At 43.1% G+C, this 20,795-nt stretch overlaps 1 protein-coding gene across 2 annotated transcripts in view; it reads right to left on the bottom strand.

Moving 5' to 3' along the window:
- The window catches only part of PTCHD4 (patched domain containing 4), an 85,547-nt gene extending 80,886 nt beyond the window's left edge, over window positions 1–4,661 (bottom strand). Inside the window, exon 1 of one of the 2 annotated variants that reach the window (XM_068412999.1) lies at window positions 4,062–4,661. In XM_068412999.1, the coding sequence (XP_068269100.1) occupies window positions 4,062–4,661 (600 nt within the window). The remainder of the gene's footprint in view (window positions 1–4,061) is intronic. The other variant, XM_068413006.1, reaches the window with a different exon arrangement.
- Between the last annotated feature and the right edge of the window lie 16,134 nt (window positions 4,662–20,795).

Raw genomic sequence — 20,795 nt, 5'->3', positions numbered from 1 at the left:
TAGTACACAAGAAGTAATCCCCATGTAATCAATAATTCTGTCTATACCAGTAAATAAAATGTTCCTGAGACCATACTCTGGCCCTGGGGGCATGGGCACAACATGTCCAAGCAGATACACACTGTTATCCCCAGAATGGAGTAGATACACCAATCAGGAATGGACCTTTTCCCATGCTAACTCCCAAGCCATGCCCAGGCACTGTCCTGGAAGTCTTCATTGATAAAAATGATGCTGGGATTTGTTAAAACTTGTGATTTAACAGTTTGGTGTCTGAGGGTCAGTGCCTAGTGTAGACTTGCCCAGTCTGTGTGGTTCGGGCACAATCCAGACCCCAAGCACAGGAACATTGGGATTTTTTTTGTCCTGGACTGAGGAAAGCATGAGCAACCTTGCTCCAGGATGTATTTCAAAAGTCTTCATCAAGACTTCGTACATCCAGCTTTGTTTTCCTTCTCCACCATGGTCTATCTGCATGACCTTGGGCAAGTCACTCTTCTGGCTGGGCTGCAGACTGCAGTGCAGCGTAACAATAACTGTGAACGGTCTAGAGAATGTCCCCAAAACAATAGGAGCAGGCATTTTCATACAGTCTGGTTCACCTGGCCTTTCAGAAGAGCAAACTAGCCTACAATTACCCCCACGTTGCCAGAGTAAACCCATCTCACGCATTTGAAACCACACTACAGCCTGCAGTCTGGATGTAAGTAAGTGCCACCTCTCTGCTCCTCCTCTGGTGAGCGGAGAGACCAAGACTTCCCAACTTACAGAGGGGCAGTGAAGATAGATGTATTCAAGGCTATAAGCTCTTCCAACACTACAGCAAGTAACGATTAAACAATTATTACCCTTCACGGCCAGATTTTCTTAGGAAAAGCCAAGCTGTTTCTAAACAAGAGTAGTTTGCTGAAACCTGCTCATATGGCTCCCACAAAGTTCTTGTGAAAGACCTGGCAAGAGCTCACCCACAACCAGCCTTCAGCCAGCCTCACCTGAGAGAATCGAACCAATTTGGGCTACAGCAGGAGACAAGAGGGACAAAGTGAGAGCTGGTCACAAGACTTGAGGGAAAGAAAAAACTGCAAGATGTTTTTGCAGCTCCCACATGGAGCAGGAGAGCGGTTGGAACAGCTCAACATTGTCATTGTTGTTCCCAAACCAGTACAGGTTGACACTTGACCCACGTCAGCTCCAGACTAAACACATCTGGGACACCTTCACAGTTTGTAAACCCACCGTATTGCTCTTAGAAGAATTTTATTCAGTCTGAGGCCATTATTAAAAGAACAAGACAGAGCAAAATCTGCCAGTATTAACCAAGCAACGTGTCCTTTGGGAAAGTGAGGCAACCTAGAAGATCCTGGTGGGGCCTTATGGTGCAAGAAAGTTTAGCTGAGAAAGCTCCCAATGACATGGACCGGTGAGTGTGATGTACACTGATCCGCACTGAGTAAAGGCAGACAGATTTGACCCTCTTGTTTTCATTCCCATGAGGTCTAGACACAACTGCTCCTTCATGTCACAACTCAAGTAAAAAGAAATAAAAAACCTCATAGCTACAGTCACAGGGGTTTTTCCCTTTGCTGAACAACCAGAGACTGATCTACCCTAGTGGGTGCAGCACCTGAGGTATTTCTGGTTAAACACATCTAGACACCTCAACACAAGTAACACAGACCTGGGTTTCTACAGTCTTTGCTCAGAGGTGCCAAGAGAGGGAGGTCAGTAAGCAGCCTGGGAGCCTAGATTAAAACAATATTTTGGCCATGGCTTGAAGGAGAGCAAGAGATGTTTGCGCACAACTTCCTCACCCTGTAGATGGGACAACAGAGATGACAGAGAGAGGGCTCACCTAGTGAATTAATCTATAAAAAATAGTAATTTATTCCCAGGAGCTGGAGCCAAAGCAACCAGAGGAGATGAGTCCCTGAGGACATGCCATAGCTGAAGGCCAATCCAGGTTCAGGGCTAACCACTGTCCCACAACAGAGTCCTTACCATACCAAAAAAAGAAAAACAGTGGCAAAGGGTGTTTCTCTTTCTCAGTAACACCAGGGACTCTCCCTACCCGCAGAAAAGGGTTGTAATCGATGGCGTTTCTCTGAAGTGCAGTCACAGATTTTGGCGGCTTTACCTCCCTTTACTGAGGAGTGGGTAGAAAGCTGCCTGCTCTGTCCAACTTTAAACCTGGATACTTAAGGGCATTTATTCCTTCATCTGGAAGATGATACACAACAACTACTTGGGGGACTGGAGGTGCCGGGCTGGTATTCGGCAGTGCTCAGAGTTAGACATCTATGCTTTGGGAAACCCTTTCTCTCTGTGAATTATCGACTGATCACTTATTCCAATAAATCTCTAATCCAGATCAGGTTATTCTTTCCTTTGCTTTTATCTGTAAAAAAGCAGGAGCTGTAGGCACCGTCCTAGTAAAAAAAACACATTGTAAGTGACCCCATCCTAGTTTTGCCAAGATCAGTTAAGGTTTCTCTACACAATAAAATTAATCTGGATTGAGAGAGTAGAATGACTATTTCTGTATAAAACAGGTTTATAATTATGTTAGTCCAGATTAACAGTGTTCTTCACTGAACTAGCTTAATCCTGACTTTAAAAAAAAGCAAAATGGAAAGAAAGCCTTTTAATTCTGCAATAGCACGTTTGTTTTCACAGCAAACAAAGAGATAAAATTTATTCACGGATATTTAATCCAGAATAACTCGTGTTTCTGAGCACTTCTTGCACTCAGGACTTTCCAGCAGCAGCAAGGACACCTTTTCTTTTCCACACACTCAACTCAAACAGCCACAACTCTGCACAAAGCAATTACTGTAACATCTAGAGCAACGGGACCAAATCCCAGCTCTTCCACCTGGCCCTTTTATTGAAGTAAAAAGACCAATAAATTCAATCTATGTCTCTGCTTCAGTTTTTGGGGCAGGGACTGGCTTTACTTTTTTCCTGGTAAATGAACAGTAAGAAATAAATGATAACTTCAGGATTTGGCCAATACTTGCAAAAGCACTGCCTCCCTCATCCCTAAGGATCTCTTTGAAAAAAGGGGGACAGGTAACCCCAAAAGAACCTCTCTGGTTTAGGTATCCTCTTCCCTATGACCTGAGCCATGAGTAATTAGTGTGCTAGGGAGTTTGTTACACTCAAATAAATCCTGCCTCTGGTGCAATTCGTGGGGGAGCATGCAGATATACTGTAATTTGCAGAAACTTCTTTTAGCAGCTGCCTGCAAACTTTGCACCTTATTTGCTCATAGCAGGTTAGTCCTGGGGAACTGGATTGCTCCAGATGAGAGGGAAAGCAGATGGGTTCTTGTGTGCCAGGGAAATATTCTTGAGAACATTTGTGAAGAATCGTTTATTCTTTTAATTGGAAGGACTGAAACTTCTTTCACCTTTTACCTTCTTTCGCCTTTGCTGGAAGCCTCTAGCTGATGGGATCCATCCCAAAACTCCAGCCCATCCATCAGCGGCAGAGTTAATTATTTTCACACCGAGAGAAAAAAAAAAAAAATCCACCTTCTTTCCCCTTCTTTTTATGCAGGTAAAGAAAAAGAAGGCAGGACACCTGAAATTGCTTCTGGCCCAAACCTCCTGCTGCTCCTAAGGCACTTGCAAAGGCAGGGAGACACAGGAGCTCTCTGTGCATTTGAGGAAAGCCTTTTCTGGCCATATTAAAGGCAAATTATCCCACCACATCAGCGGGGCTGGAAAAGGTGATAGTGAAACCCCAGCTCTTAACTCCCCACCCCGACCTCCTGTCCCTTTTCCCTGATGTATTAACCCTTCAAGGCATTGCAAGTTCTCCTGGTCCCAAGCTTGTTCTCCACTCCCTGCTTCTCCTGGTTCCTTACCGTACAGTCCCCCACCCTCCCTCCTCGTACAGAACAATAGCAAGGCACCGGTTTCAGCTGCTTCCCGAGAAAAGCCCAGATCACACACATTTAGATATATATAGAGAGATATTATTATATTTCTCTTTGCTGTTTAGGACAAGAAATGAAGTGCTGCCTCTTTAATTGGCAAAAGCATGCAGTAAGAGCATACCTTCAATTTAGTGTTGGGATAGCTCACTTGCACCCTGGCAGTTGTCTTATTGGAGAGGGCAGCCTGCCTCAGATCCTCTAGCACTGAAATAATATCATCCAGCACGCATTTCTTATCCTGATTTCTCAACACACACAGATGGGAAAAAGTATAATTATAGCCTTTGTAGTTCACCTTCATTTCCAGCACGGCTCGGTGGATCTGCAGGATCACATCAGCCTGATGCAAAATATTGCCTCCGGGTTTGGAGAGGAGAATCACCCTGCCATACCTCCCCGGGGTGTGCAAGTCCGAATAGAGCTGGCTTTTGGATTGATCGAGGGAGAAAAGGCTGCTGGCTAAGCTCCTCTCGATCTTGGCCAGGCTGTGGCTGGGGGCTACCAGGCTCTCCAGGTCAGTGTCAGGCTGGAAGCGGTTGAGCAGGCTGAAGCCGAAGATGATGGTCAGGACTGCGGGCACAGTGAGGAAAAACACCGGATGCCTGCTCACGAATAAGCCCAGCTTGTAGAAAAACGACTGGAGCCCTCTGTGTATCACCTGCCGCAGCATCCTCCACCAGATCCAGCCTGCAGATGCTCCCGGCCGTCTTAGAAAGCACATGTGACATGTGTAGCTCCTTACCCCTTCCTGTCAGTTCCCCTTTCTCTCTCCCTCTCTCTCTCTACTACTCCTTTAAAAGACTGCAGCAAGTTGCAGCAAGACAGACAAATATTGATCAATGGGGGGTGTGTGTGAGCGCGTGTGTGTGTGTGAGTGTGTGTCGGGGGTGGAAGGGACCGGGCAGAGCGGGGCGGGGGTGTCCCTGCTTTTTTTCTCTCTTTCTCTTTTTTTTCCCTCTCTCTCTCCTCCCGCCCCCCCTAGCTAACTAGTATGCCCCCCCCATCAGCCCGGGTGCCCCCCTTTCTCCGGCGAGGCTCAGGCGCTGCACCGGGAGCGCTGCCGGCTCTGCAGTGCCCGCTCCGCGCCCGCCGCCGCTCCGCGCAGCCCCGCGCAGGGCACCGCTTCTCCGTCCGCCCCCCCGCCTCCCTCTCCCTCCCCGGCTGCAAAGCACCGCTGCTCGTTTTTCTGCCTCCCTTCACCCCCTACACACACACGGGGAATTTGCCGGGGTGGGAGGATGATGCTGCAATTTAACGTCCCCCGACCCCACCGTGCCCCTCCCTCGCCGCCCCCCCCGCCCCACCGGGCGCCCCCGCTGCCCGCCGGCTGCCGGAGAAGGGAGGGCTTTGCCCGGAGAAGGGAGAGCTTTGCCCGGAGAAGGGAGAGCTTTGCCCGGAGACTTTGCGAAGCTCTTTCCCACGGCAGCAGCAGCCGCCGCGCTCCGCTCTTGTCCCCCGGTTCCCCGGGGCTGCTGCATCCCCCCCACCACCGCACCCAGCTCTGCCCCAGCCGCGCTGTGGCTCTTGGAGGGGACACACACCCATACACACACGCACCGCTCCAGGCAAAGCTCCCAGCCCGAATTGCCACCTCTCCCTTTCCCCCTGTTTGCAGCCCGACGTCGCCCAGGCGGAGCTGCCCCGAGGAGAGGGACTCCGGGAAGGGCTCGGGGCAAGAGGGGGAAGGAGGAGTGAGCTGCTCTCTTCTGCTGCCCTGGCCCCTCTCCCCACCCCCGGCCAGCATCTCCCTGAGCAGAGACCCAACAGAGGTAGGACGGGGCTCCTGACACCCTCCAGCAGAAAAAAAGGTTTTTCCAAGCAAAGACACCAGCAGACCATTACATAAGAGGAGGAAAATTCTGCAGCTCCCCGGGCCAAAGGAGAGCAGCAGAGAAATGCATGCATTTGCAGCAGGAGAGCTGCCCACCAACTCTCCAGGCAGCAAGCTCTGCTCCTTCAGGAGCTTCAGCAGGGACTTCTTGGGACAGCAGGTCCAGCCCTAGCAGACCTGAGAGCCCCTTGCAGGCAAAAAAGCAGGCTTGCTTTTGCAGGCACTTTATACTTAACTCAAAAGTCTAAATCGCAGAAATGTAATTGAAAAACCCCAAAAATGTAGATCTCTGCTCGGTGTCTCCCCCTCCACCAAATTCCTGCTGTATTTTAGCTAGTTTTGTCAAGCAGGAGTTGATTTATTTTGGTATGGGACCAAGCACATTATGCAAAGCCTGAGAGAGCAAGGTTCTGCCATAATAAACCCTTACTAAAACAGAAGGAGGGAGAGTGGAAACTGGGGAGCTCGAGCCTGTCAGTTAGCAGACTCTGCCCAATCCAGGACTAGGCACACAGCAGGCTATGCTCAACTCGAAGTAATTATCAGTGTTTGAGAAAAACAGCATATTCAGCAATCCCTTTCATGCTGACACTCCCCCACACGCACTTCTGTGTGGATGAACAGGACATACAAAGAAGGAGCCCATCTTTGAGGGCTTTGGAGGGCTTGTGTTAGGTCACAGAGACAGTAATTCAGATTGGGAGAGTGAGGTCCTGCAGAATTGCGGAGATGTTCAATTCTTCCAAGGGATGCAACAGAGACACTGGGACCATTGGATTGGAAACCTACCTGACTGAAATCACTGGCTATGAATCACAACTGCCTTGGTAAAACTGGCTTAATTTTTAGATATTTGAATCGGTGCTACAAGCACATCATGCCTTTCAAATTCAGACTGTTTTTATTTAGTGGCCTAGATACTGCTGATCTGGAGGCGCTTGCAAATGTGAGCTGGAGTTCTTACAGGCAACAACGAAAGGTCAAAGGTGGGAAATTCTGTAGAAAAGACCTGATCAGTCTCCTATTTGCTCATCTTAAAGCATTGCCCGTGAGGGAAATCTATCTCAACAACCCCAGGAAGTGCTAAGACCCATTGGTACAAATGACAGCTCTTTGTCTATTTTATGATGCACTTATGCCGATGGTTGAGTGCTCCCAGTGAATAAAGTCTAAATGCAAAGGCTTTATTGAGCCTTTGTACTTACACACATAAGCGAGACCTTGAGTGAGGAGTTAGAACCTGACTCCTCATTTCCACACATGCAGGTTTGTAATTAGCCTTTGATAGAGTATGTCGCCATACCTAAGCTATGGGTGCTACTGACAGAGACACCTTCGCACTGTGGGCTTCAGCACAGGCTGCAGAAGTTCTGCCTGGAGCCTTTGGGTCCTTGGTACTCATTGGTTCTGTTGCTTATGTGGTTTTGGGACATGGTCTGTTAGGGAGAAAGCTGCAATCACTTCTCTTGGTTGCCGTGACCTTGCCCAGTAAGCCCTCCACAGAGCTGATCATTGCTCAGGAGGTTGGCCAGATCTTCCTGTTGACCACAGGAAGAGTTCAGGATCACAGCACAAGCAGTCTGGACCACCCTAGGAGGAGCAGGTCCCTCTAGTGCCTAAATAAAACATGGCAGAGGATGTTTTTTTCTGCAGCTTCTCCTGGTCTTGGACAACTTCTGTCTGCCAGGATGCTGCAGTGGAGCATTCAGACACGGCATTGCTGAAGCACAGACCATGCAAAGAGAGGGGAAAGAAGTATGTGCAACGAAAAGTGTGACTGAGCACATGCTTGTTCCTTCCTGAGCAGGAAAATAAAGCAATATTGCCCAAGGGCACTGGCAGCTGGTTTTGCCTGTCTGTTTGAGTACACAATAACAAAGTGTAATCTGGCATTAGTGTCCCCACAGGTAACGTGGATGATAAAGTGACCAGTGCATTACGTTGGTCATCTCAAATGGCAAAATCTATGGAGGTTCTAAAAAGTCAGTTTGAAGTACGCCTCAGAAAAAAACAGGGCATCTGCACCTTTTCTGAGAACAGTGTTGGGATATGCTGATACTTGTATCCTCCCTGGTGTCATCTAATGAATCCTCTTTAAAGGGGAATAACTGATATGTCAGGGATGTTAGCTGGGGGAACTGAGTGATGGGTTATGGTGTCTGGAGCCCAGAGAAATAACAAACCACAGAGAGATTTGAAACGCTCGGGAATATTTGAAACAAGATTAAGCTTGGAAAAAATGTGACTGTATCTGAGGAAAATAATTGGAGATACCTGCTCCCAGAAAGGAGACAAATCTGGGAACAAATGATTGTGTAAAAAAAAAAAGAATGGATTACAGTACAGAGCAAGGCAGACATGATTTTGGAAAAACATTACATGGCAGAAAGTCAAAGCAATACAAATTTACTTTCAGAGATATCCTAAAGCAGGGAGGGAACAGTCCCTCTGTGCAACTCTGATGTGGCTGCGATGGGGGAGTGTGTTCAGCTTGGACAGTTACTGAGACACACGAAATCTGTCTATAGTTTAAATAAGAATTAACAATGGACTCAAGGGATTGGCATAGGTGCACTGATGAGGTACTGAAGAAGGCGGAGTTGAGGGCCCGAGAACCGGTTTGCCATATGTTGATTCACAAGCAAGTAAAGCTACAAACAGTCCTATTGACATAGTGATTTTAAGTTGTTATGGTTTAATAGCTGGGTGGATGTAGTAAAAATTAATGGTACAAAAAGACATTAAATAGTGAAAAACCAGAGGAATAATTTAGAATAGTCACAGAGGCTGTGTATATAAGAGTAAATAAAACAGACTTCAGACCAACTAGCAGTTCATGTTCATACACTTACATGATTTTCTACCTCAAACTGGGAAAGAAAAACTCTAGGGTGATATAGAGTTTGGTTTTAGAAATGTAGATTTTAAGAAAAAATTCCTTCTTAGAAATTCTCAGTTAAGTTCTGATCTTCCTCAAACTGCAGGGCCAGCCCTACACAGGAGACAGGCAGGGAAGGCAGGGGTGGAAAGGGGAAGACAGAGGCGGTCTGTGCTTACTACTGGGGGATGAGGGCACTGGAGAAAGGTTGTAAGAGCTGGGGTGACCCTTCGGGGGGGAAAAATCCAAACTGTGGTTACTGTGGTTGAATTTGCTGTTTTATTTTTGTGCTGTGTGGTGGTCTTGAAAATAGTTGAGAAAACCCTGCCAGCTGCAGAAATGGAGGGTATGAAACACTGAGGTGTCCCGTGCCTCTTGGGGAGGATGTCAGGCCCTGTAGGACCAGAAACCTTCACCCATAGACTTTGGAGATTTTAAACAGAAACCCTTGAGATGGATGAAAAGCATGGACAGTCAGGCTGTTAGCAAAGACACAGGAGGTTGTAGTGGTAATAGCAAAAGGGGCAGGTGCTAAAGAGTCTTTGAAATTCTTGTGTGGGAGGAAGCAAATATCAGATCCTTTATGTATTGATATATTTTCAAATGTTCTGCTTTATTATAAAAGTTTTAACCTCATTTAGGTGTTATTTCCTTAAGTAGCTGCAGGGCAGTTGGTGAAGTTGCTAAAACGCTACTGACATAAGCAAAGATTGCCAAGCCAGGGTTTTCAAAGGGTTGACATTTCTTGAATAAAATTATTCAATACTTTCACGTATGGAAAACAGATTTTGAAAAATATTAACCCACTGTTTTATTATACATTTACAGGATTGTTTTGTTTTTCCTCCAAGCAAGTTCTTTTAGTTTTGAAAAGTAAAAAATGTCAATTCAAAGATCAAAATTCTGAGAACAGGTTTAAAATACGTTTTTCTTCTGATGATTAATTCTCCAAATCTTTTTAAATTTCAGTTTTTCACCAAAAATTGGAAGCTTTCTTGGAAATTTCTTAGAAAAAAAGATAAACTGATTTTGCTCCTGTTTGGGGGTTTTTTGGTTGCAAAAATATACTTGCCATTTTATAAGCTAATTCACACTGTTACCTGATAAAAGCCTGCAGTGTTAGCGAGGAGCTGCGAGATGTGTGACAAGTAAAAGCATCATAAAATGCATAATGTTAATGTCTTATATTTCTTGAGAGGACTGAAAAATTAAAATACTGAAAGAAGACACCTTGCAAAGATAGCTGGGAGCACCAGTCAGTTAGGTAATATGTTTTGTGTGGGTGGGAAGGTTAAACTGTGGTTTTGGTTTCTTTTGTGAGAGAGAAAATATTGATTCAGCTGGAGAAAATGGAAATGACTGAGGCAGCTACTTCAGATGAGTGAAAAAATCAAACAAATACCCTCCCACATGTGTTTCTCCCTATCACTTCTGCAGAAATTAAACCCCATCTTTTCAACTCTTGTTACTGTGCTTCCTACTATCATAAAAGACTAACAATGAATATTCATTTCTTCCATCACCATATGTCTTTATTTTCACATCCCTGCCTATTTGGAAAAATACTTTGAAAACAAAAGTGTCAGATGGAGATCTGTGGAACTGTAGATTATATCTGCTATCCGTGCCCTCCTTAAGGGCTTTATACAGAGACCATATCTATCCTGTAGGATTTCAAGATGACCAGTGAAGCTACTGCAGTGTATTTTTAATGCTACAGATCCAAACGAACCTGGAAAAGACACTCCTAAGCACAGGAATCCCAGTAAGAAAATAAATTGTATTAATCCTCAGTCTGACAACATCTTGGATACCTGCCTTGCATTATTTCACCTCATTGAGAATGGAGGATAATGTTGCTGTTTAGCCCAACTCAGAGGGTGGTGCCATACAGCAGTGTTATTTTCTGTTTACAAAGGTGGGTTCAGAATGGGAATACAATGCTATGTCTTGTAGAAAAGACCACCTTCATAAAATGTCCTCCTAAGAGGCTTCCTGCTTCTCCTTTATTGCAGGCTGCCTCTGCAAATTTTGTCAGCCTTAATCTGCCTTTTCGGAGGTGGCCTGAGATGGCCTTTGCTGGGAGTCCTGTGAGGACAGGGCTGAAAGCAGTAAGAGAAGCTGATACAGAAACTGATGGGAAGGAGCAAAGTGTAGTCAACTTCAGGACTTTATTTCTTTAGACTGACATGAAATCAAGAGACATGCAATAAATCTCATGTAGTGGTGGTGTTGGCTGTCTAATGACATGAAGGGCGTGGTGGTTTCAACAAAAGGTAGAAAGGAGGGTGAAAACTAAGGAATTTATTACCCAGGAAAAGACTCTCAAAGTACTTTATTATTCCTAAAAGCTGCATTGCCTTAAGATATTTATAACAGGGGACCAGCAGAGCATGTTTCATGAAGAGCAAACCTATGTGATCATGAATCCATGCAAAACGTCTCAGTCCAGCTTCTTTCTTTCTGTCTTTTAAGAGTAATGCAGAATCTTAAAAAAAACCCCAAACAAACCCAAAAATGAAACCAAACCCAAACAAACCCAAAAACCTGGGACTGAGAGAGGCTGCAGGATTGTGAAGCATTCGAATACTCCCTGGAGGGGGTCTGGTCCTGTTCCTGCCTCTGCTACGTTGTTCCTAAGGGATGTTACTCAAGTGGCTTAGATCCAGTGGGGCTGTAAGTCTCCTGTCAACTTGGACAATGAAGTCTATCCACAGAACATTCCCAGCCACAGTTATGATGGGTGTTGAGCTGTGGATATGACTATCCTAGTACACTAAGCAGTGCCAGGGACCATTTTTTAGTCCTGGGGCCAGCTGGCACAGCCTGGCTGTGTCTATATCATTAAAGTATCTCAGCCTCTGGAATAGTGTAGCTGCATCCAAACCAACCACTCCGAACGGTCCCTGGCTGGTGCTGGATCCTGACCCACACTCAGGATTGCGTTGGGAAAGTGCTGGTTGTTTTGGACCAAAATCATACTAGGCATCATTCTAAAAACTGCAGAATAGAGATGATTGCATTCCAGTGCTTGGGAATGTTCCCTGGCACCGTTCAATTTACTGACAGAGGCAATTATAGGATGGGATTTGCCTAATCAAATATAGATGCCTACATCTGAGAGAGTTGTCTGGGTCTGCCCCAGACAATGTATAGTCAATGAAGAGAAACACTTGGGTATAATTTCTCTCATCATATGAGATCTACTTATCACTAAGTGGATGTCTAATAATGGTCACATGGATTGCACCATAAAAGCTGTATTAGATAACACTGACTATAAGAGTAGCCCAGAAAGACTAGGTCACTACATTATGAATGATGTACACCAATATAGACAACCCAGAGTAACTATACTCCAAATATAGGTATTGTAGCCAGTGCTAGAAGCAAAGCTGGACAAAACTCTGTGGCAGAAAGAAGAGTCAGTCTTAAACTCGTAAACAATCCCTGAACCATCTTTTCCTATATTTTATTAAACTTCTGTCTTCCTACACTTCTTCAGGTTTTCTTTTTTGGCTGCTTTCACAAGATGTGACTAAGTCTGTGTATATCTGAATATACGGGGGCCTGATTCTCTTTGCAGGTCCCTTGGCAGCCATGTAAGAACAATCATAACAATTTGCGTTTATACATTTCCTTCCACCTGATAGCCTCAGAGTGCTTTACAAATACTGATTGATTATGTTCCACATTACTCCTGTGGGATGTCTATAAAATAGAAAAATAGAAGAGCGGATTATGAATGACTGGAACTAAGACACAGGCAAAGAGAAAAGAAAAGCATACCATTAGAAAAAGGAAGGACCATTACTTCTCCATAAAACCAGGAACTCAGTGATTTTGTCCCCGTTTACACCAGCTGGAAATTCGATTTTCATCCCCCAAATTCCTGGCAAAGCATGAATTTAATTCAGGACATATCTTGGCCTTAATGAAAACTCTGGATGCTCTTAACTCTTGACACAGCATATGCACTATATGAAGGAAAGGTGATTCTCATGTGTGGTATCAGGTTTTTGTTGCACTGAATTAATTTAATGGACTTAAGAGCAAGACAGGCTGCTTGTCCAATACCTGTGAGTGAACAAGACAGACGGTAGAGACATTATAGATTTATATAGGTCAAGCGGCTTCACAGGGAATATGTTCCAGTTTATCTGACTCAGTGTCAAGCTCCTCCTCAAAGAAGAGCTGAAACTCCCTACGTGGTCAGTGGGGATAGGCAGGGCAGTCTGGAGGCCTCCAAGGAGAGATCCTACCTGCCTAAATTTAATCACCTGTATTAGATAAAGTGGGTCTTCCTCTCAAGGCCTTCAAGGCATCTGTCATCACTACTTGCCTGGGCACTTGGATACTTACTGTAGGACTGGGAGACAACCCAGGCAAACTGGATTCCTCCTAAGAAAAAGACATATTAGAAAAACCACATGCAAGTGTTGGGGTGGCAGTGAAAGGAAAAAAGCATGTCCTTCCACAAAGACTCACCTCCCTGCCCTATTTGCTATCTTGCTCTCTGCAGAGGTTGCAGTCCCTTTCCTGACACACCACTGCTCATCTTGAGTGATTCACATGCTAAGCCCTGAGAATCCTCCTCCTCAATCCTCCTCGTCATTGGCTACATAACCTTGTCTGGGATCAACTCGCTGAGTGATGTGTATTGCTGTGCACTGTTGCTCCATTCTCTGCATTATTTAGCATGCTGACAGCCTTTGTGTTATCTGCAAATATTACCAACGGTGATTGCAAACTGCCTTCCAGAAATATGGGATAGCAACAGACCTAGCAACAGTCTATGCAAAACCCTACTAAGAGCATCCTCTCTCCATCATGGTTTCCCATTGACAAACCTTTTTGCAGGTTTGTGAATTAGCCTGTTCTTAGTCTCCTTAACATATGCCTTGTTGATATTTTCTGGAACTAATTTTTTAATCAAAATGTTATGCAGCAAAAAGTCGAACACCATACAGAAATCTAAATAGATTACATCTTTGTTGTTACCTTAATTAGCCAGTCTTGGAAGATCATCAAATATTTAAATTGCATTTGTTTTATGAGGCATGTTTTGTGTAAAATTTTGATGACTAGTATTAATTAACTATATTCCCTATTTCTTATTTATTCTTTATTAATTCTGTATTAATTTTGCCTTTTTTTTCCTCTATCAGTTCTGTTATTGATACACTGCCTTTCCCAGGAGATCTTGTTCATCATTTGTTATTATTGACACACATCAGCAAGTTCCCCACCCTTTGGAACGACCCTGGATTCTGTTCTTTTGGAAAATGCTTTTCTAGAAACTCTTGGGGCATGAAAGTTTCCTCAGTCTGCAAATTTTCCTGTGTTTTGATTCATAGACTCTCTGTTTTTTCACGATTTGTGTTGAGTAGCTGTGTCAAAAGCAGAGGTGTCATTTCAGTCAACTTCTATGGGCGATGAGGAATACAGAGGAAAGGAGAGAGGTAGCAACCGCAGGAAAAACACTCCGGTCCCATATGAGCCTGGTAGTTTTGAAATATCAGAATGAGTACAGAGAACTAGAATAGGGAGAAGACTGATAGGCAATTATGACCTGACATGAACTGAACCTACCCGTAGAAAATGTAATGGTCACTTCAGTTCCAGCCCACCCTGCTGTACAAATGCTTTCCCCCCTCCTTCTTCTCCCTTCTGCATGTGCATTTAGTGGTTCTCTACAACTGTCTACTTTAATCATCTTCTTCTGCCTTTGATGGATCCTAGCCCTCATGAAACACATCAAGTTTTTAGGAGCTGTTGTATATGAGGACAGTCCTTCCTCTCAGCCCATATCCTCTATTGTAATGTGCATTTAGTGGTTCTCTACAACAGTCTACTTTAACCATCTTCTTCTGCCTTTGATGGATCCTAGCCCTTATGAAAAACATCAAGTTTTTAGGAGCTGTTGTATATGAGGACAGTCCTTCCTCTCAGCCCATATCCTCTATTGTAACAGTCTGGTACTATTCCTGGCCAGGAGAAGTGAAATCTCTGATGGTTTAAGTCATGCTGTGAGGGAATGGACACTGCTATACGTCATACTCATTAACATTTTCTTAGACTGGATCCTCTGGATCCTTCAGCAAGATGGATATTTTAAGAAACTGCTTTTCTCCCTTACTTGTTAGAAGCCTTAAGAAGGTTTAAATATTTGATAGCATTTTTTGCTTCCATTTTCAGCGAGAGAGACAACTGTAATCAAATCAGGTGACTAAAAAAGTGAATGCCAGAAACAAAGGAATAAAAATCAAAGTAAATCCAAAATAGAAGAAGTTGTAGAGAACACTTGGATGAATTTAAATTGGATTCTCAGTTAATTCATGGAAAAATACCTTGGTGTTACTGTCAGGTGTCTGTGAACTCCTGGAAGTCAGTTGAGGTCCTGTAAGATAGGAAACGGTAAATAAAGTGGACATTTTTAAAAAGGAAGAGGAGGAATGGACAGCCAAAGGATACTGCCCAGCCAGCCAACCAGGCATAATTGAACAATAACTAACTGAAAGGTCACAGGGAGAAATGAGCAGTAATGCAGTTTTGTTAAGGAAAAAAATTGTCAATTCCTTCTACAGCAGTCTTCAGGATAGGTAAGAAGCAGTAGTTAAACACTTGACCTTAGGATGTCCACTGACATTGTTTCGTATTATTTTCTCACAAACAAACTGGAGAGAGATGGTCCTGATAAAACTGAAGTGAGGTGGGTGAAAAACTGGTTAGAAAGTGACTGCCTGAAAGTAATTATGATCGGTTCATTTTCCAAATGGATATACTGCGACAGATTTCTCAAGACTTTTTCTTTGGTCAGGTATTACCAAATATTTTGAGTTACGCTGATGATCAAACAGGGAGTATGAGTATTACACTTGCAAACGGGATCAAATGGGGTGACGGCTGAAAGGACTGGAGAATGGAACACAAATCAGAACAGGGTGGAAGAAAAGCATGTGATTCAACTAAATGCACATTTGTACACTCAGGTAATAATCACCTTAGGGTATGGAATATCTGGATTAATAGATATTTTTTAATAAAAGGGAGTTTTTACTGTATCACAATCTGGACATGTTTCAACAAAATCAGGCAGTTTCCAAAATAACCAAACATCATAGAATCATAGAATCACAGAATGGTTTGGGTTGGAAGGGACCTTAAAGTTCATCTAGTTCCAACCCCCCTGCGATGGGCAGAGTCACCTTCCACTAGACCAGGTTGCTCAAAGCCCCATCCAACCTGGCCTTAAACACTGCCAGGGAGGGGCCATCCACAGCTTCTCTGGGCAACCTGTTCCAGCATCTCACCACCCTCACAGAAAATAATGTCTTCCTGATATCTAATCTAAATCTCCCCTCTTTCAGTTTAAAACCATTCCCCCTCGTCCTATCACTACATGCCCTTGTAAAAAGCCCCTCTCCAGCTTTCCTGTAGGCCCAGGAAATAGAGCCTCATTCTCATCATATGGGTTGTGTCTCTAAGACATGTCACATAATCCTTCTGCTTACACTTTAAGGCCTGATATGATTTAGCCCGAGTGTTGTTTCAAGCTATAAAGAGATGAACCAGAAACATACTTGATTTGACCAGTGTAAAGTGAGGTCCAGACTTGAAGTTTTAATTCTGAGAACACAACTCAAAGACCAGACACTGTTTGAGGCATTCTGTCTCAGTGCTGTTTCATGATAGCCAGTCTACTCTGAACTTTAATTTCTACCTATTGGCCAAAAAAAGGTAACCTCTGTTTCATTTGTTGAAGGACTGTTTCCATTGCTTATACATTAGAAACCACAAGAAGACAAGATAAGTTAGGTGTTTCTCTTTATGTAATATGACTGCTGCTCTTCTCCCACAAATCATCACCGCCTCTGTACTATCCTCAAGTTGTAGCAATCTCTGTCATTGTAATAATGCCCTCTTCCTCTCTCCCTTACAAATTCATGTCTGTATGATAAGAAGTTTCAGGAATCAGTGCCCACTTCTGTCACACTATTTACCCAAGAAACAGCCAGAATATGAATCCGATTGACTTCACTACAAGGTTCTACTGCAACACATGAGATATAGTACCTCAACAAACCACGAATTGATGCTTCAGTCAATATTTTTCCTCTGGTGTTCTTTGTTGAGTTTAATTATTGGATTTGACTTCAAGATTCTGTCATCATCAGCACGAAAATGATCACCCGAGCAACTTACTGCAGCAGAAAGCTCATCATTTGGTATCAATGGCTTTTAATTAAATTGCAATAAAAGGTAAGCAAAACTTTTCAAAAGCAAATTTATCTCTGTTTAAATATTTCTGGCTCTATCTCCTTTGAAGTCAAGTTTTCCAGCTGAAATGTCAGTCGCTATGAAACCCATTATGTGTCTCTTTTACCTTTGCTGAGCTGATTCCAGTGACATACCGTCCCATGGCGAGGGAGTATGAAGTAGAATTTCAGTAAACTAATTGCACAGGGCTCTGCTATAAGCTGACCTGTTTGCCCTCTCTTCGCTGTGAATGGCTCCACCTTGCCAAAAGAAGAAAATTAGGTTGTCTTTTAGGAATGCCATGCCAAGGCCATGAAGTGCTTTGCGTATTAGCACCAGCTTATTGAATATGATGTGATACTCTGAGGATAGAATAGAATATCACACTCCTTCCCCTTCCCAAGTATTTATGAGATCCCAAACTACCTTCCCTCTGCAAACTTCTCAGTTCTTCATGCTTTACCTATTTGCTTTCTTTTTTACAGTACTGCTCCCTTTAAGAAAAATATTCCTCACAGTATGTATATGCAAAGGCAAAGAACAAAGAGGGCATGATGGTCTTTTTCAAATATATGGAAAGCAGATATAAAAGAAGGAAGAATCAGTGTCTTTTGTTTGTCCTTGGTAACTAGGATAATATGAAATAATCTTCAGCAAGCAAGTTGTTGGATATTGCACCAAAACCTTCTAACACAGACAACAGGTAAGCACTAGCACTGAGTGCCTACAGAAGTGGTCCAGCGTTTAACGTTGAAAGGTTTTACAAGTCTGCTATGAGTTTCCTAGTAGTCCCTGTCTTGACGTTCCTCCTAATGGAGGAGTATGGGTGCAAAGCTCATCAGCTGTGGAGCAGATCATATTTCTCCAATCTCGCCTTCCTCAGGAATTAAAGAAATGAAAACCTGGATGATACTTTTTTTTTCCTAAAACAAGAAGAGGAAGAAAAAAACATTTGTAATATATATATAAGTTCTTATGTTCATCTTCAGTGGTCAGCAGAATCTGAAACACACTTTTGCAAATATTGGATATTCTCTGTCTATATGCATTTACATAATAAAATACACAGAATAACCCAAAAACACCTCCTTTAGGTTCTTTATTTTTTCATTTCTGTTTTGCTGAAAAGAGTGAATGACAGATTTCTTATTTTCTAAAGACGTAATTAACATCTCCTCCCCCCGCATAGTGAAGTGCCAAATAGCTTTCACATGGATCCAGGAATTTAATTAAAGTACAGAAACCAAGGTTTTTAAAAACAATTTTTCTTAGCTAAATAACATTAACTTAAATGTCCTAGATGCATGAGCAGGGTTAGAGAGTTTTAACGACATCTTTTGCATCTAGGATGAATTATACTATAATCTGTACAAAGAAATTGAACAGATTGCTTCAGAACCCCGCAAGATTTTACCATAGAGTTACAGTAGCAGATCTCATCCTTCCAGACAGGAATAAAGAGTTTTCCCACTTCTTTGATTCCCAGTTAATTTCTTTACTTTGAACGTGCTAGCACCTAAACAAGTTGACTAAACCAGGGGTATAAACAGCAAATACTCTGCACTGAGACAGAGTTTAGCAGCATCGACATTAATTTAGCTCTTTAACAAATTCTACTTCCTGCTATTTGCTCAGTGCTTTTCACAGGTTAAATGGATTCACATTTTTATAACTTTGGTAGAAACCCTGAACTGCTTGAAATTGTTTTAGTTTAAATGATTTATATAAACAGCATTAACTATATATCTTGGTTCTAGCTTATTCTAAGTAGATTAACAGAGGTGTTAGAATTTAAAATTAAATATTAAGGACACTTATTATTGAAATAAAAACATAATAGAAAAACCCGTCATTTAATTTTTTATAATTGATTTTTAACATTTTATTATCTATCAATTTTTCCTATGACTTCAGTTTACACAGTGTATTTTGTATTGCAATACTGAAATAATATGCAATAAGAAGTGACGCAATTCATTTATGGGGCAGGTTACAACACGCCTAACATTAGCTGTTTAAAAGTTATGTGCCTCGTCTCATCCAGTTGGGTCCCTTAATAATCATCAAAAAGACATCTTCATCAGGAGATTCATCTTAGACTTGTCTTAAAACCTTTTTTTAGATGGGGATGAAATAGCCTTTGGACATGACTGTCTGTCTCCAGGGACTATTGTTGGCCCCTTGATGGTTAGTTCAGACCAGACACCTAACCTTCAGATGGCTGAAGTCAGGTAAGATGAGTGTACTCTTAGAGTCACTTGTCAGCTACCATCATTCATCCAGGTGGTCTGCCAAAGACATCACTCCTTGCAGTGGGGCTGAAAAACTCAGTCAGAAAAGGCATGGGAGCTTCCCTCTGGGCAGAAATTCTGGAATGTTTCAGTAAGTTTGTCCCCCTTCTGTATCGATGTTAACATGGCTCTGTGGACAGGTGCAATTACAATTCGCAGCAAACACGAAGGACTGCATCTATCTACCATGAGATAATCTTCAGACAGCCTCATCACGACAGGCTGGCACTTTCCCTTGGTGCCCAGATCAATCTTCCCCCTGGAAGTGCATTTTTCACACTCCGACCATTGAATGTTCAGGTACTCCTAGGCAGTACATGAGTTAAAGGCCAGGCTGCTGTCCAGGGAATATCAGGGCTCATCTCCAGATGAGCACTCTTCTGCAGAGGGTTTTTATCTTGGGTGTTTTTCTTTCAGTCATAAAGAAAGAAGGAGGGTAAAAAAATGTTAATGCAATGCCATTCCCCCAAGAGAAGGTGAAGCAGCCTGAAGAAAACCAGCAAAGGAGGAGAAAGAGTCCAGCAGGACGTCTGAAGGTTAATACTGTGCCCTTGGCATTCTCTGCATAACAAAGCTGCCAAGAGTTTCCTTTGTCATGCTGCTTTTTCTGGAGCCTTTTGACTTCACTTTGTTGGTGAATGGAAAGCTGCACACAAAATAAATAATGTTCGTGAGACCAAATGTTATCACAGCATTCTTCTCACATGATGGTCTTTCCTCCGTGTATTTTCCTTTGGAAACACCCTTTTCACCCCATTTCAGTTACTCCTACTTCCTTACCTTTAGATCCATTCTCCAGACCCACAACAGCATGGCCTGCTCGTGATATCTTACCCACTACAGCAACTCTGAATTTTCTGTGTTACATGCAGCAGCAAACAAAAAACACAAGCTCCTTTTTCCCTTCCCTTTTGTGTTCAGCAACATAGAAGATTTCTTTTGGGGCTGAGATTATTCTTACCACTCCATTCCATAAAACGCACACTTATCGTTAAATAATATTAATAATAATAATAACAACAACAACAAAAGATGAGTGAATTATGCAAAATGCTCATCTGAGGAAACATATGTCAAGACAAGAGATGACACTGGATTTACACAACCCACATCTACTAGCAGTGTGGACATAAATAAAGATACCCATTATTCCCTTCTTGGAACTTGTGGACGTTGTACCTACATAAATATGTACCTGTTTGACTCTGCCCACAACCCTCATCTACCCACTCTAAAGACCCATTTAATGCTCATCTCTGCCAAGCTAATACAGATGCCAGTAGTGTAATGCAGGGACAAATGTTCTCTCCTTGTTTCCTGCATGCATCCCTCCCTTCACTGAAGTGAAGATGGTTTAACAGCACCAAGAAACTTGTGGTTGGCAGGTAAATACCTCCTGGAAGAGACGGAGGGATTTCTGTTCATCTGAAGCTCATGTGTCAGTGATCCATAGCAATGCAGCTCCTCAATAAAGAGGTGAGCTAATGCCTTGCTGGAGCCGTCGGGTTGAACAGGCTTGTGATTGGCCTGTGGGATATCTCATCCCTTACTGTTCTTTATTCATTTAGTATAATGGAAATAAAGAAATCGAAACAG

Source organism: Nyctibius grandis, chromosome 1, assembly GCF_013368605.1.
Source record: "Nyctibius grandis isolate bNycGra1 chromosome 1, bNycGra1.pri, whole genome shotgun sequence".
Taxonomy (NCBI): domain Eukaryota; kingdom Metazoa; phylum Chordata; class Aves; order Nyctibiiformes; family Nyctibiidae; genus Nyctibius; species Nyctibius grandis.
Note: the sequence above shows the minus strand (reverse complement) of the source record. Positions and strands in the feature narration are given on the sequence as shown.